The sequence below is a fragment of the Equus przewalskii genome, chromosome 2 (assembly GCF_037783145.1).
Source record: "Equus przewalskii isolate Varuska chromosome 2, EquPr2, whole genome shotgun sequence".
Lineage (NCBI taxonomy): Eukaryota > Metazoa > Chordata > Mammalia > Perissodactyla > Equidae > Equus > Equus przewalskii.
The window spans coordinates 19,904,760-19,917,569 of record NC_091832.1 but is presented as its reverse complement, the minus strand read 5'-3'; the positions used below and the strand labels follow the sequence as shown (position 1 = coordinate 19,917,569).

At 47.8% G+C, this 12,810-nt stretch overlaps 2 protein-coding genes across 2 annotated transcripts in view; one reads left to right on the top strand and one right to left on the bottom strand.

The window, feature by feature from the left end:
• DNALI1 (dynein axonemal light intermediate chain 1) overlaps positions 1–2,735 on the top strand; it is a 9,318-nt gene extending 6,583 nt beyond the window's left edge. Inside the window, exon 6 of the mRNA XM_008517882.2 lies at positions 886–2,735. Coding sequence (XP_008516104.2) covers positions 886–921 — 36 coding nt within the window. The 3' untranslated portion in view covers positions 922–2,735. The remainder of the gene's footprint in view (positions 1–885) is intronic.
• Positions 2,700–12,810, bottom strand: part of GNL2 (G protein nucleolar 2) — a 23,140-nt gene continuing 13,029 nt past the window's right edge. The window contains exons 9-16 of the mRNA XM_008517883.2: positions 10,439–10,567; positions 9,605–9,709; positions 8,661–8,819; positions 8,341–8,454; positions 4,568–5,028; positions 4,163–4,245; positions 3,492–3,577; positions 2,700–2,885 (exon numbers count right to left, since the gene is read on the bottom strand). Coding sequence (XP_008516105.2) covers positions 2,733–2,885; positions 3,492–3,577; positions 4,163–4,245; positions 4,568–5,028; positions 8,341–8,454; positions 8,661–8,819; positions 9,605–9,709; positions 10,439–10,567 — 1,290 coding nt within the window. The 3' untranslated portion in view covers positions 2,700–2,732. The remainder of the gene's footprint in view (positions 2,886–3,491; positions 3,578–4,162; positions 4,246–4,567; positions 5,029–8,340; positions 8,455–8,660; positions 8,820–9,604; positions 9,710–10,438; positions 10,568–12,810) is intronic.

The window sequence follows — 12,810 nt, the reverse complement described above, 5'->3', positions numbered from 1 at the left end:
ATTTTCTTGTTGCTGAGAAGTTTAACAAAAACAAAGAAAAGCTAGAAACATTCACAGCCAGATGTGAATCTGTTTACTTAGCAGCCCCTGAAGCTGCCTCCCTTATCTTCCATGTTCCTTTATCACAAGCCCAAGTTCCTCAGTTCTTCCTATAGTACTGGCAGCAAGAGCAAAGCAGAACAACTTGGCATCTTTCAAACATTTATAAGCAACCCTGTAATCCCCAGGGTGAACGACTCTTTAGAAGTGAGTGATTTTTATTGGCTCAAAGCTGTACTGCAAATAAAGCAGTGTTTGCAACCCCCAGGATAGACCTACTTAAAGATCTGTCCACACACCATGATGGTAAATTATTTCACTGGCTGTCAGAGGAGCAGAGTAAATAACTCCCAAGCGTCTTAAGCTTTACATACAAGATGGACAGCTCCCTACTCACCGGTAGCAATTTTCTCTAATTGGGCGTCAAGTTGTCTCAGTGGCTGCAAATTTGCTGTTTCCCAAACCTCTTGTCCCAGCACAGAGCTCCCGGGATCCCAAACCAGAGAGCCAAATGTTTAACTCAGCGGACGTGTTCAGGCCTGAAATCTGAGCCATGAAAAACCACTATTTCAACAAGTTTTATTCAATTTCCTTTTCAGTGCTTTATGTTATACACTGAGCCATTATTGTACGGAAACCAGGACAGCTCTGCTTTCTCATAATGTAGCAAGACTGTATGCCAAGCCAGAACCAGCTAATCTAGAAAATATGGAGTTGGGAATGAAAGGAAAGAACACTTGGAGTGGCAGCATTTAGATTATCCTTCCCAGAGGCTTTTATCACCTCTCAGCTATTTGCATTAGGCTGCAAGTTTCAAATATTAACAGAGTTTGTTTTGTTTTTCAGGCCCAACTGGAAGGCATTATTGCACCAAAGAAGTGATAATTTCCACATGGTTCTCAGCAAGCACCACTGCCCCATCATAAGCCCTCTGTAATAAAAAGCTAGTTTCCTGAGTGAACAAGCTGTCCCCCTCCCCTGATCACCACCTACCTGTCTGTCAGAAGTCACGCCATTGCCCCAGTGCCTTGAAACACCTCAGCTCTGGCTGGCAGGCTCCTCGTTTGGCAGTGGAAGGTGTTGCCCAGGTACTCTCAGTATGTGGCTTCCTCGCCCACCCTGGGATTTGCCAACTCAGATAGGAAGACTTAGAATTCACCCCTTTCTGCCGCATCCCTCAGGTGAAGCAGCTGCTCTCTCAGCATCACTCCACACCGTCCCTGGTTTCTGGCCAAATGAAGCTGCTCCTCTCCCCGGCATTTTTGGTCTACAATTCATCTTGCACCTTAACTTGGGCTTCTCAGGCCCGTCTTTCCCTTATCTGCTGTCTTTTCATCGCCCCCACTCCAATGCAGTTCTAGTAACTCATTTTGGAGCTTTGGTTTTATACTGTATCATCTTGTCCCCACCTGCCAAGTCAACCGGACCCCCTCCTCAGTTTCAGACTGCCTGGGTGAGGAAGCAATGGCAGAGGCAAACCCCTGGCTTTTGAGAAAGTCAGTGCTTGCTGCAAAGGAGTCCCAGTGTCCAGTGTGAGCTGCCTGCACCTCAGCTCCTCTTCCACCACTCATGTGGTCGCCTTATTCTGCAGAAAGTCAAACCCCGACCACTACCCCTCGACTAGCTATGTTTAATCAACAACTGCAGAGGCACCCAAAACTCAAATGCAGTTCCGATGGTTGCAGTTGGGCTACGGCCTGTGGACAACTGCACTTTACTGTTCCTCTTAGGTTAGACTCAAAGTGTAGAGGCTCGGGACTCTTCTGGTTTTGTAGACCCAGAATATGAATTAGCGACATAAACCTTTAATCCAGGGCAGACCAGGGTGGGCTAGGGCGACAAGCTGGGTGACGTCCATCATTCAGCCACATCTCACAAGAACATACCTAGGAAGAAGGCTCTAACAGCCCCACCAGGTGGAACGCCTCAAGGGCTCAGTACCCCCAGGAGGCACGAAGGACTCCGTTCCCCTCTGCGGGGACCTCACCTGACACCTGCCCTGCTGGGGCTTTGAGGCTCCCTGAAGAACTGCAGTCTGACGAGAGCTGTGCTCCACCGAGTCAGACAGCCCGACACTCCAACCTCAGCTTGAAGGCAGCGCTCTCACCCCACCCAGGTGTCCTGAGAAATTCTGAGACTCCACTAACATGACCTGTCTGTGCTGTCATTTCACGGAGAAGAACTCTGTTCCCCGAGATGTGCTCGTTCCACGACTCGACAGTAAAGCACTTACATCCTAAATGGTTCCACTGAACAGACTCAAGGGAGGATAGCAGAAGCTGCTGGAGCTGCTTCTTATTTTAAAGCCCAGGCCGCGTACACTACATCCTTGAAGTTTTCTTTTTACAGTTCTGTTCCCAATGGCTTCTGTTCCAAATTGCTAACTACAAGTACAAAAGAAATACCAGATTTCCCCTTTTATAGACCTCATCCCTGTTTCTGTCAGACATTTACGGGACAGTAACACTGGAACTAAGAGCTAATTTAAGTGTTGGACGTGCCAACGGACTCCATCACTGAACTCCTTGGGGGTGAGCGGGCTTTATCTTTATTTTCGCTAGCACAGGGGAGGAGTTTTGACTGTCAAACCTCAGAACAAATGCATTATGACCTTAGAAATGCCAACTGGGCATGAAGAAACAACACAATTTCTAACTGCATATTTTTGTATAATTTAATAAACTTTTTAAACATTACTGCTTCTGTTTGGATTTTTTGTGTTTGTGTTTCTGCCCCTCTGAGTCATTGGTCTTCTTTTTGTTCCTGTTCCTGTTCTTCACGTTGTGTGTCTCATAGTAGCGTACACCAACTTTTCTAGACTGTTGCTGCCGGGCTGCTCGCCTCCGCTGCAAAAGATGGGGGAGAAAAAAGAAGACAAAAAACCAATCAGAGTCATAAGCCAGGCCCCCGTTTCTCTGTGCTGCATTCCTCAGGCTGCTTCCACAACTACTGGAGACAGTGCTAGCGACAGACCCAAGTGCTCTTCCACTGTGACCTGTGACCACTCCAAGTTACAGATCGTCACTTGGTCCAACCCTCATCCATGGCCTGAATCCTTTCTGCAGCATTCCTGACAAGTGGTCCTCCGTTCTAAGGCTGAACACTGCTGACAGACTCCTCACCTCCCGAGAGGGCCACTCCAGCTCTGAAGGACACAGTTACAAAGCTGAACTTCGCAGAGGGCAGCGACCTGTCCGCCTAAACAGCTCAGCTCACCATGTGTCATTTCCCTGGGGCCACATCGAGGACAGCAGTCAGGAACTCCTCCAACATGACTTCCTCCAGTGGGCCAGCTCCTGATCCTACTGCACTGGCCTCAACCAGGTCACTTAGAACTGGGGTCACTGGAATCCACTCCAGACCATTAGTTTCAGAAAGAGCGCGTCTTAAGAACTGCGTTTCTCCTCTTTACGTTCTACACCCGGGTGACATTTAAGACCAAAAACACATACTTCCTTCGATGTAAGCATCCTGCGAGTTTTATTTGAACGTTCCTCTTCCCTCTGTGCCTTCCTCTTCTTTCCCTTTTTGGTAGGTGCTGGAAACGATACATGAACACACAGAAGAGAAAGAGATGTTTTCTATTTAAAATGTGTCTATGAACGCTACGGTGTGAATGAGCCTATGTGCTGGGGAAGAGAGCGAGCGTGGGCGGAGCGCGGCGAGGGAAGCGCCGAGTAAAGCAGGGGGCTGGGAGGGCGCTGGACCAGGCAGGGCCTCGTGGGCCACAGCGGGGTGTGCATTTAGGTCAGGAAAACACGCTCGATATAGAACCTGTCAGTCCAACAGGGTAAAGAATAAGCACAAGAACCACCTCGCCACCACCCCCCTCCCCACGACAAAAAATTGGTCTGTGGATCCACCCTTGGATTATGAGGTTAATAATGTACTCTTTTCAGAGGAAGTTTCCTGAATTACCCATTTAAACCCAAGAAGTGTACAGAATGAAAAGTGGATAATCCAGTTTGTATGATAAATAGTATGTGGAACCAGGGTAACCGGCGAAGTATGATAAATACCCATGTGGATGATAGTACAAGAGAGAAGCTGGAAATTAACGTCAGATGTCCCAAAGTTCTGAAGATACAATCACATCTAAATGACTGAAATAATTTAACTTTACCTCTATCTTCTACATCTTCTTCAGCTGTTCTCCTTTGTTCTTCAGCTTTTGCAAACACCTTTTCAGTGAGTCCCTTAGATATTCTGAAACAGAAAAGTCACGTAACGAAGCTGGCCCACAGTCCCTGCCTGCCCACGTGCCGTGCCGCGTGGACACCGAGGCGCCTCGCAGGTTGCAGAAACCCCATCCTCCTCACGCAGCCTTCACCACTGGGAGGGCCCCGTCCAGCAGTCTTTGCAGCTCCTGGGCCTTCGGGAAAGGCTGTAGCTCCATGTTAAAAATTTACAGACCACTTTTTGAAAATGGCAATGACTCCCTGAATAAAAGTGCTGCTCCCATACTCGTGGCAAGTTCCTGGGAAAGGAATGAGCAAACCGCAATTCGTGAGAAGATGAGCGCACTTACCGAACTGCTGAAAACTTCTTAGCCTTTGCCTTGTTTAAAAACTTCTGATATTTAGCGATCTTTTCATCCAGGGCTTTAATGACCGCCTTGGTGTCGTTTCCAGCGTGCTCCTCCTGGGACTCTGAGTAAGACTCCTCCTCCTCGTCTCCTTGGAGCTCCTCCTCCTTCTGCTCCTCCTCCTCCACTGTGGAAACGCTCTCGAGCTCCTCCTCGATGTCTGACATCTCCAAAGGAACCAGGTCATCCCCAGAAAACTGAGGCACGACATTGATTTTGCCAAAGTTCTGCCGGACCCGTGCTAGGATCTGCTGCATTTCTGAGTTGGCGTCACAGGGACCCTTCTCTTCCTTTTCCTTCTCGGTGACAGACTGTGACTCTTCACCTCCAGTGTCTGTGATTTCCTCTTCTGGGTTGTTCTGGGTTGTTTCTGTGGCAACTTGCACAGATGAGGAGGATGGAAGCTGTTCAAGCCAAAAAGGGGTGGGGTGGGGGAGAGAAATGGAATTAGAAAATGAAAACTGAATTTCTGAACTTACACCTTGCTCTCACATGAGGCAGTCCTCTCCTCAGCACTAAGGGCAAGTGCTGAAAACACCCAAATTCGCATTACGTCATTAATCTACGTAAACCAAGGTGCCTTAAATCCAGAACCCAGTATTCAAGGAGCAAAGAAATTTATTTGCAGTTCCAAAGGATGCACCAACCACGAGAGGATTTAATCATTAAAAGCAATCAACTATTTACTGTAGAGACATGGGATTCCCTCCACCTTCTCCGAGGACTGTAGGAAGGGGGCTGTTGGGATAAGCACATACAGAATCAGCACACATCCAGGGGCAGCGCGGCGGGATAGCAGTTAAGTGCACGCACACAGCTTCAGTGGCCCGGGGTCCGTGGGTTTGGATCCCTGGCACAGACCTACACACTGCTCATCAAACCATGGTGTGGCAGCGCCCCACATACAAAATAGAGGAAGACTGGCACAGATGTTGGCTCAGCAACAAGCCTCCTCAAGCAAAAAGAGGAAGATTGGTAACTGATGTTAGCTCAGGGCCAAGCTTCCTCATAAAACAAGCAAACAAAAAAACCCAAAATCAGCACACAGCCACACGAGAACGAAGCCAAGTGGAATGAGGGACTGAAGCAGGACCAGTGTAGAAAGTGTCCGAGTACTAAGGAGAGGCATGGAGAAGGCATCCCGAAGGAGCAGGCATCCTGAAGGAAGAGCATAACGTAAGAGGAGGGGAACCTCGTGAGCAGAGTTCAGAAGGAGCACTGAGTTCGGGAGCACCAAAATGACTGGCCTGTTTTAGGTGACGCTGCAGAGAGTGTGTGCCTGGCTTTATACTGGTGCTTCACATACGTAGTATCATTTTATCCTTGCAACTGAGACTCACAGAACTTAAGTGATTTTCCAAAGGCAAGAGTGGCTAAGCGAGGTGCTAAAAAAATCAGGAATCCATAAAATTCAGGCAATTGTACACAAAATTTGTATGTACGTTTTTAGACACTTTTCTAGTAAGGGAAATAGTTCAGCTTCTGGATTCTCAAGGGGGGTTCTGCCACCACCAGAAAGAGAAAAGGAAAAGAGAAGAACCACAGAGCTGGGGGAGGTAATTATCTAAACATAACGACCAGATGAGGAGGAGGAGTTAAGGATCACGCCACCGTTTCCTCACAGGGTCCCAAGAGAGCTGGGATGGACGTCCTCAGATCCAGCTGCTTGCTAACTCAAATCGTCCAGCAGCTTCCCACCACGTCACCCTCCACTTGCCCGGCAGGGTGTAGCCCCATGACCTGTTTCGTACTATGGACACACCGCCCGTGCTCCCGCCCCAGGTGCTTGGCGGGGGCGGGGGGGGGGGTGTGCACTGTACCCTTTTCAGGGAGCGGTCTCCTCTCCAGACATTCGCTCGGCTCCTGCTTCACGTCATTCAAGTCTCTTCTGAGATGCCACTTCCTCAGAGGCTGCCCCTGACCAGCCCACACACAGAAACGCTCCTGTCTCCCACCAAGCCCCTCCCCTGCTTTAGCGTCCTCACCGCGATCAATTCTTCCTGACGTTCTATGTTCACGTTTACTGTCTGTCTCCCTACAGTATAGTAAAAGTATGTATTTGGTCTCTGACCCCAGTTTCTGGCACAAGAGTTCCTAACACCCCTGCAATTTCCTAAGGAAAGAGAAGGGTCTCTTTTGTTATTCATAATAAGCCCCTTCCCACCACACCAGTTTATGCTAATGAGACAACTCCTGGTGGGGCCTTCAGAGGGGGGCTGGTCACCAGAAAGCCCAAGCACTTGCTTAGAGGACCAGAGACTGAGTGTAATCACCAACGGCCAATGATGTCATCCATCACGCCCGTGTAATATGAAACCTCCAGAGACCCCTAGAGGATGGGGTCTGGGGAGCTTCTGGGTTGGTGACCACACTGACATGCTGGGAGGGTGGTGTGCCCAGAGAGGGCAGGGAAACTCCCGCCCCATGCCTCTCTTCCACTTGGCTGTTCCTGAGTCATATCCTTTATAATAAACGGTGATCGTAAGCAAAGCACTTCGCTGAGTTCTAGCAGATTATCAAACCTGGGAACCCCTGAACTTGCAGTCAGTGGGGCAGAAGTGTGAGCAGCCTGGGAACGCGACCTGAAGCTGGCATCTGAAGTGGGAGTAGTCTGGTGGGGCTGAGCCCTTGACCTGTGGGGTCTGCGCTAACTCTGGGAGTTTGTGTCAGGATGGAATTGAATTACTGGACACACAGTTGGTGTCAGAGAATTGCAAAATTGGTATTGAAAACCAAAACATATCTGATATGAGAAAACCCACACACTCCTCCATTGGCACATATATACACATATATATAAAAATGCAAGAGGGCAGGACCTCCAGTACCCAGAAGAGCGCCTGGCACATGGGAGAGACTCAATACATTTTTGCTGAATGAATTAATCAATGAATGAACAATTTAACATACAAAGGTGGGAGTGGAATTGCTTTGTTTGCTTGTTTGGTGGTTTTAGGGGGGAGAAAGTTGATTAGCATCAGTTTCACGTATGTTGCTTTTGAAATACTGGAGAAAATCTTCAACTGGAAATTTCTAGCTGACAACTGAAACTCTGGGAATAGAGCTCAGGTGAGAGGAAACCAGAGCTATACGGACCCAAAAGATGATCATGGAAGTGATCCTTAAAGCCATCTCTTTAAGAAACTTGGCTGGGCTCTGAAAAAGACCCCAGAAATGGAAAAACAAAGTGCTCCAATTGGAGCCCCAGGCAGGTGCAGGGGGAGGGGATCGGAACAGGAGGACAGCATCTCAGTCCAGCCTGGGGCCCCAGTCGAGGACTTCTTCCCCTGAGCATCAGGTACCACTCTCCTTCCCACCTGATCACGTGCTTCTGGGGGGCAAGGGCTAGGATATTTATTCTCATATTCCCTGTGCCTGGCACACAGCTGGGTCTAATAAGTGTTTGCTAAGCAAAAGCATTTTGCCAATGCCTCTGCTCCTCAAGCAGGAGGAAGACTCAAGTACCGGAAGAACTCTTACATTTAGTGAGCCCCTTTTTGCAAGGCCCTAACGACTGGTATTTCAACTTGGCTTTCTATCATACATCTACTTCCTGGTCTCCAAATGCTACCTCCCAATAAGGTCACAGCAATGGCACTCTGGAACTGGGGACACTGCAGCCGAGATAGTTACCCCAAAGAAAAAAGACGCTCCATAAAGGGAGACAATTAGAAAGGTCAGTAACCATGCTTACTGGTGGGTCCACCTGTTCTTACCTGGGGGGCTGCAGGCAGCTCTGCATTGGGCGGCTTGACAAAGAAAGGAATCCGGCCCCTCTGCCAGTCGTTGAGAACCATCTTACCCACAGTCTGCAAGTCGGGCTCTCCACCCTGCAATGTCACAGAAAGACTCCCAGTTAAATTCAGAGAACCAGACCACCTCCCAGTTTGGAGGTATTTCAGCCGTCCCTGTTGTTCACCACCATCTACTCGCCAAGTTTATAGTGCCCACACAACGCATACATAACAAGGTCCACACTCTGTGCGCACACACCTGCGGCATGCCCCAGGCTAGATGCTCAAGAACCCCGGCTCACCTTTAGTAACTTCCCCGTCCGGAAGGCCAGTTTCTCCAGAAAGTCCTCAGCATTCTCCCAAGCATCAATCTTGTATGTCTTGCTGATGTATTCTGGCTTCGCTCTTTCAAGGACAGCACCAATGTGGTCTTCAGGACTCTTAATTTTTTCAACTTGAACCTAGGTGTTAATAGGAAATCTCCTGCTTACAAATTTCATTACGGAAGCAGTGAAGTTCCCAGTGTTCTTCGTTAACAATATTTGAAAATAGATTTCCAAGCCACAAACCAAGTGGAGCCTGGCAGGAGCCCGTCTCCAAGGCGACTAGACATGGTCAGCTGAAAGGAGCACCAGTGAAGGCCAAGCACAGCCGTGGGGCCCAGAACTCAGCTCTAATCCCAGCTCACCACAAACTGACTGTGTGGCTTCTGTAAGCAGCCGGAAGTTGGAATGTTTCATGCTACTCGCTTGCAGAAATGGTTAAAAGCCTGCCAACCCCAGGACACAAGGAGAACGTGGGCTAGTTAAGAAAGGAGAGGAGGAGCACACACGGGATGCACAGCCAGCAGCACTGGCCAAGGTTCAGTGGAACCATTGAAAGTCTTCGGTCGTATTCAGAAACAAGTGAGGAAATGACTGTGTTCCAAAACGACTCAACCCAGAAACCCACGAAGATGAATTGTCACTAAACATACACAAGCCCTGCTTCCCTCTGGATCCTGAAACTACAAACTCTTTTGTGGGATGACACTGAGCAGATACGCCCATGGTTCCACTAACTCCTCAAACAGGCTTAAGTGGAATGGAGAGGCCGCCCTGCACAGCATCATGTTCCTGAAGCTTGGTGAGACAGGCTGACCCCAAACTGCCTTCCAGATGAGTAAAACGCAAAGGTATCCAGTGTTTCCCACAGAACGCTTCCCCTAAAAGGCAAACAAAGAGCCCAGCAGGATGAGAACACTCACAACGCCCTTTAGCACAATGTCCGTCTCCGAGTCCTCAGAAGGGTAAACCACGCCAGGGCAGTCGATGAGGAATATCCGACGCATCAAGGTAATATACTGCCAGACCTGAAGACAGAAAAAGCCTGAAACTCTCCCAGGTCAAACATCAAGAGTCTAATTTCCCAAACCCCTGATGCTCGTGAGCCAGAAAGCGGGGGAAACGAAGAGAAGCAACCTGCTACCTAAGGAACTTAGGAAGCCCCTGCTCCCCCTGCGCCATGCATGAGGCATGTGCACTAAGTATAAACTATAGTTTCCAGCAGCGAAGAGTCTAAAAATAATGCAGAGGCAAGATCTCCATCCAGTATTGTGCAATAAGACCCAGCAAATCTTTCCCTGATTTTTAAAAGTATTCTTGGAAGATTGATAATGTTTGGCCTCCCTGCTTTTCTGCAGAATCATGCTGGCCTCCCCAAACATCCTGTGTTCCAGGGTATGACCCCCAACTGTCAGAATCTACCCTAACATTGAGCTTGCTTTCTTAACCCAGGCATCAAATATTCCTGGGTTAGTTTTGTTTATCAAAGGAAAAGGTTGGAGTCACAATTTAAGACAGACTTAAGTATGAATGGCACTTATCAAATCATGCCAACGCCACACAGTGGCATACAAAGTACTTGTAGCCTTATCAAAAGAGAAAGAAACAACGCTGGTTTATTCCAAACTATTATATGGAGACTACACTCCCAATGGTGGTCTGCATTCAAGAGAAGCAGACAGAAATCTCCACATCTGAAACAATCACCTTCCATGGAAATACGTAGAAGTAAATAAGATCCCTCGAGCCAGACATACCTTCGTTTCACCTGCAATGGGGGCCACATTGCAAACTTTCTTGGAGCGCAACGTGTTTATCACAGAGCTCTTGCCGACGTTTGGGTAGCCAATGAAGCCGACGCTGATCTGCTTCTTGTCAGTGTGCAACTGTTCACACAGAAGGATACACAACACACATGCACTCGTGAATATCTCTCCGGACAAACAGGCTGTGTGACTTTGAGAAGATAAAGAACACAATGCAAAGCTGCTGCTACGACTTGATTTAAAGCCCACACACACCACCCACACAGTCTGCATGGGGTGGATACATATACTTAATAAACCAGGGCTGAGTCATTTCCTCAGTCATCCACGTGAAATTATTCTCGAATGTTTTCAGGTTAAAAGTATGTAGGTCGAGAAACAAAGGAAGAAACAGCTTGTTAGTCAGTTTAGGAGAACATTATCCACTGATAAATGTCTTCACGGAAGACAACCCTGGCCGATGCAACAACTGGCAATCCCATGCCCCACTCCTCTGCTTCTCTGCACAAGACAGTCTGCATTTTCACTGCCAAAAATAAACAACAAAAGAAAAAAAGCAACCTCAAAAGTCAGACCACTGGGTGCAAGTCTCAAGGAGGCAGAGCTCTAGAAGAGTCTAGAATGGATGGGGGCATCTGATTAGAGATGGTGGACTGAACATCCATGCCTACCCACTCGCTCCGGGAACCTCACTAGAATTAACAAATGTCAACCCATAGAACCAAATACATAAAACCAAAGGAGAAGCTAGAGACGAGACAATAAAAACCAACATGTGATGTTAACAAAATACTAGCAGCTAAAAGGTAGTATCGACCTTGGCCCACCACAAATTATGAAACCTAAGTGGCTGCAAAGGTAGAAAACCTAAAAGTCCAGCAAAAACACTGCCAATGAATCACAAAAGACCTCCAGAGTGGGCAGGACAGATGCCTCTAGGGGCGGGACTGAAATCCAGGAGACTGGTGGAAGGTGTGTACGAAGTCACACACTCTGTCCCCTCCTCCACTCAGCACGGGCACCAACTCCTCCACCCCAGAGCCTTAGGAGGCAGTGATTTTTTTGAAACCCTAAATGTCTGAAAATATCTTCAATTTGCAGACCTGAAATGGACCCTAGATCTAGAGATAACGGGAGTTAAAGGCAAGTGTTCCCAGAGTGATTAATTGAAAGTCTAAATATTGAACGGTGAGACCCCCCCCAGGCCCTTATGCCCACTGCAGTCCCAGAACCCTGGCAGCCCTGAGCTGGAGACTGGAAGACTCTTTCCTGGGGAAATTCACAGGCCCAAGAGTAAAGACCTACACACACTGCCATCTAGGGTGGCCTCCAAAAAAACGCTGGGCTCTGTCCACTCACCCTACAGAGAACTCTGCCAGTCAACAAGCCCACCCTCCACATAAAACTTCTATTGGCTTTTTTTTAAAGGACCCCCTCTTAAATATGAACGGAGAGCCAAGAATAACCAGACATTTGAAGTGTGACTCTAGCCGAAAAGACAGGAAAACACAAAGAAACTGAGAGGAAACAGAGTCAATGTAGGGAGAGAGGAAATTTCAGAATACCATTATCATCATCACATTCTCAGAGAACCAGAAGACGTTCCATCTGTGAAACAAGAGAGGCTGTGAAAGGGGGCAGGACAACTCAGAGTTACACAAGAGCTCTCGGGATTTAAAAATTAAAAGTGAGAGGCAAAATAAATTTTGCAACAGAGCAGCTAGATGATGAAGTCAAGGAAACTGTCCAGAAAATAGACCAAAATGTCTGAAACACACTGAAATAAAAAAAAGATAGGAAAATTCAAGAATTAAAAAAGGAGATAAAACCAAATTCCTGAACAAGAACAGAGATGATGGGAGGGAGAATTTCCAAAAAATAGGACAGAATCAGACTGAAAGTCCCACACAATGCCTCGCTCACTGAACAATAAAAGACCCATCTTAAAGCACATAGCAGTGAAATTTTAGAAGAGGAATTCTTTAAGGGATCCCAGCCACAAAGGATTAGGAGTCAGAATGGCCTCAGATTTCTCAGCAGCAATATTACAAGACAGAAGACGACGCAGCGAGGACTTTGACATTCTGAGGAGGACGGTATGAAGGTAGAACAAAGATATTCCCAGGATGCAAGATGCAGGATGCAAGTCTCAAAAGACGTTCCTTCTAAGCACTCCTTCTCAGCTTTTGGAAAATATGTTCCATCACAAGGAAGGAGTAAAGAAAAAAAGGGACCCAATGAACAAAGGGATCCAACACAGGAAACAGCTGAGGGAATTCTTGAGATGACGATGAACGGAAACCCCAGGAAGAAGAGTCTGCAGCCAGCAGGGGAGCAGCCAGGCCCGGCTGGAAGGGAGGTCC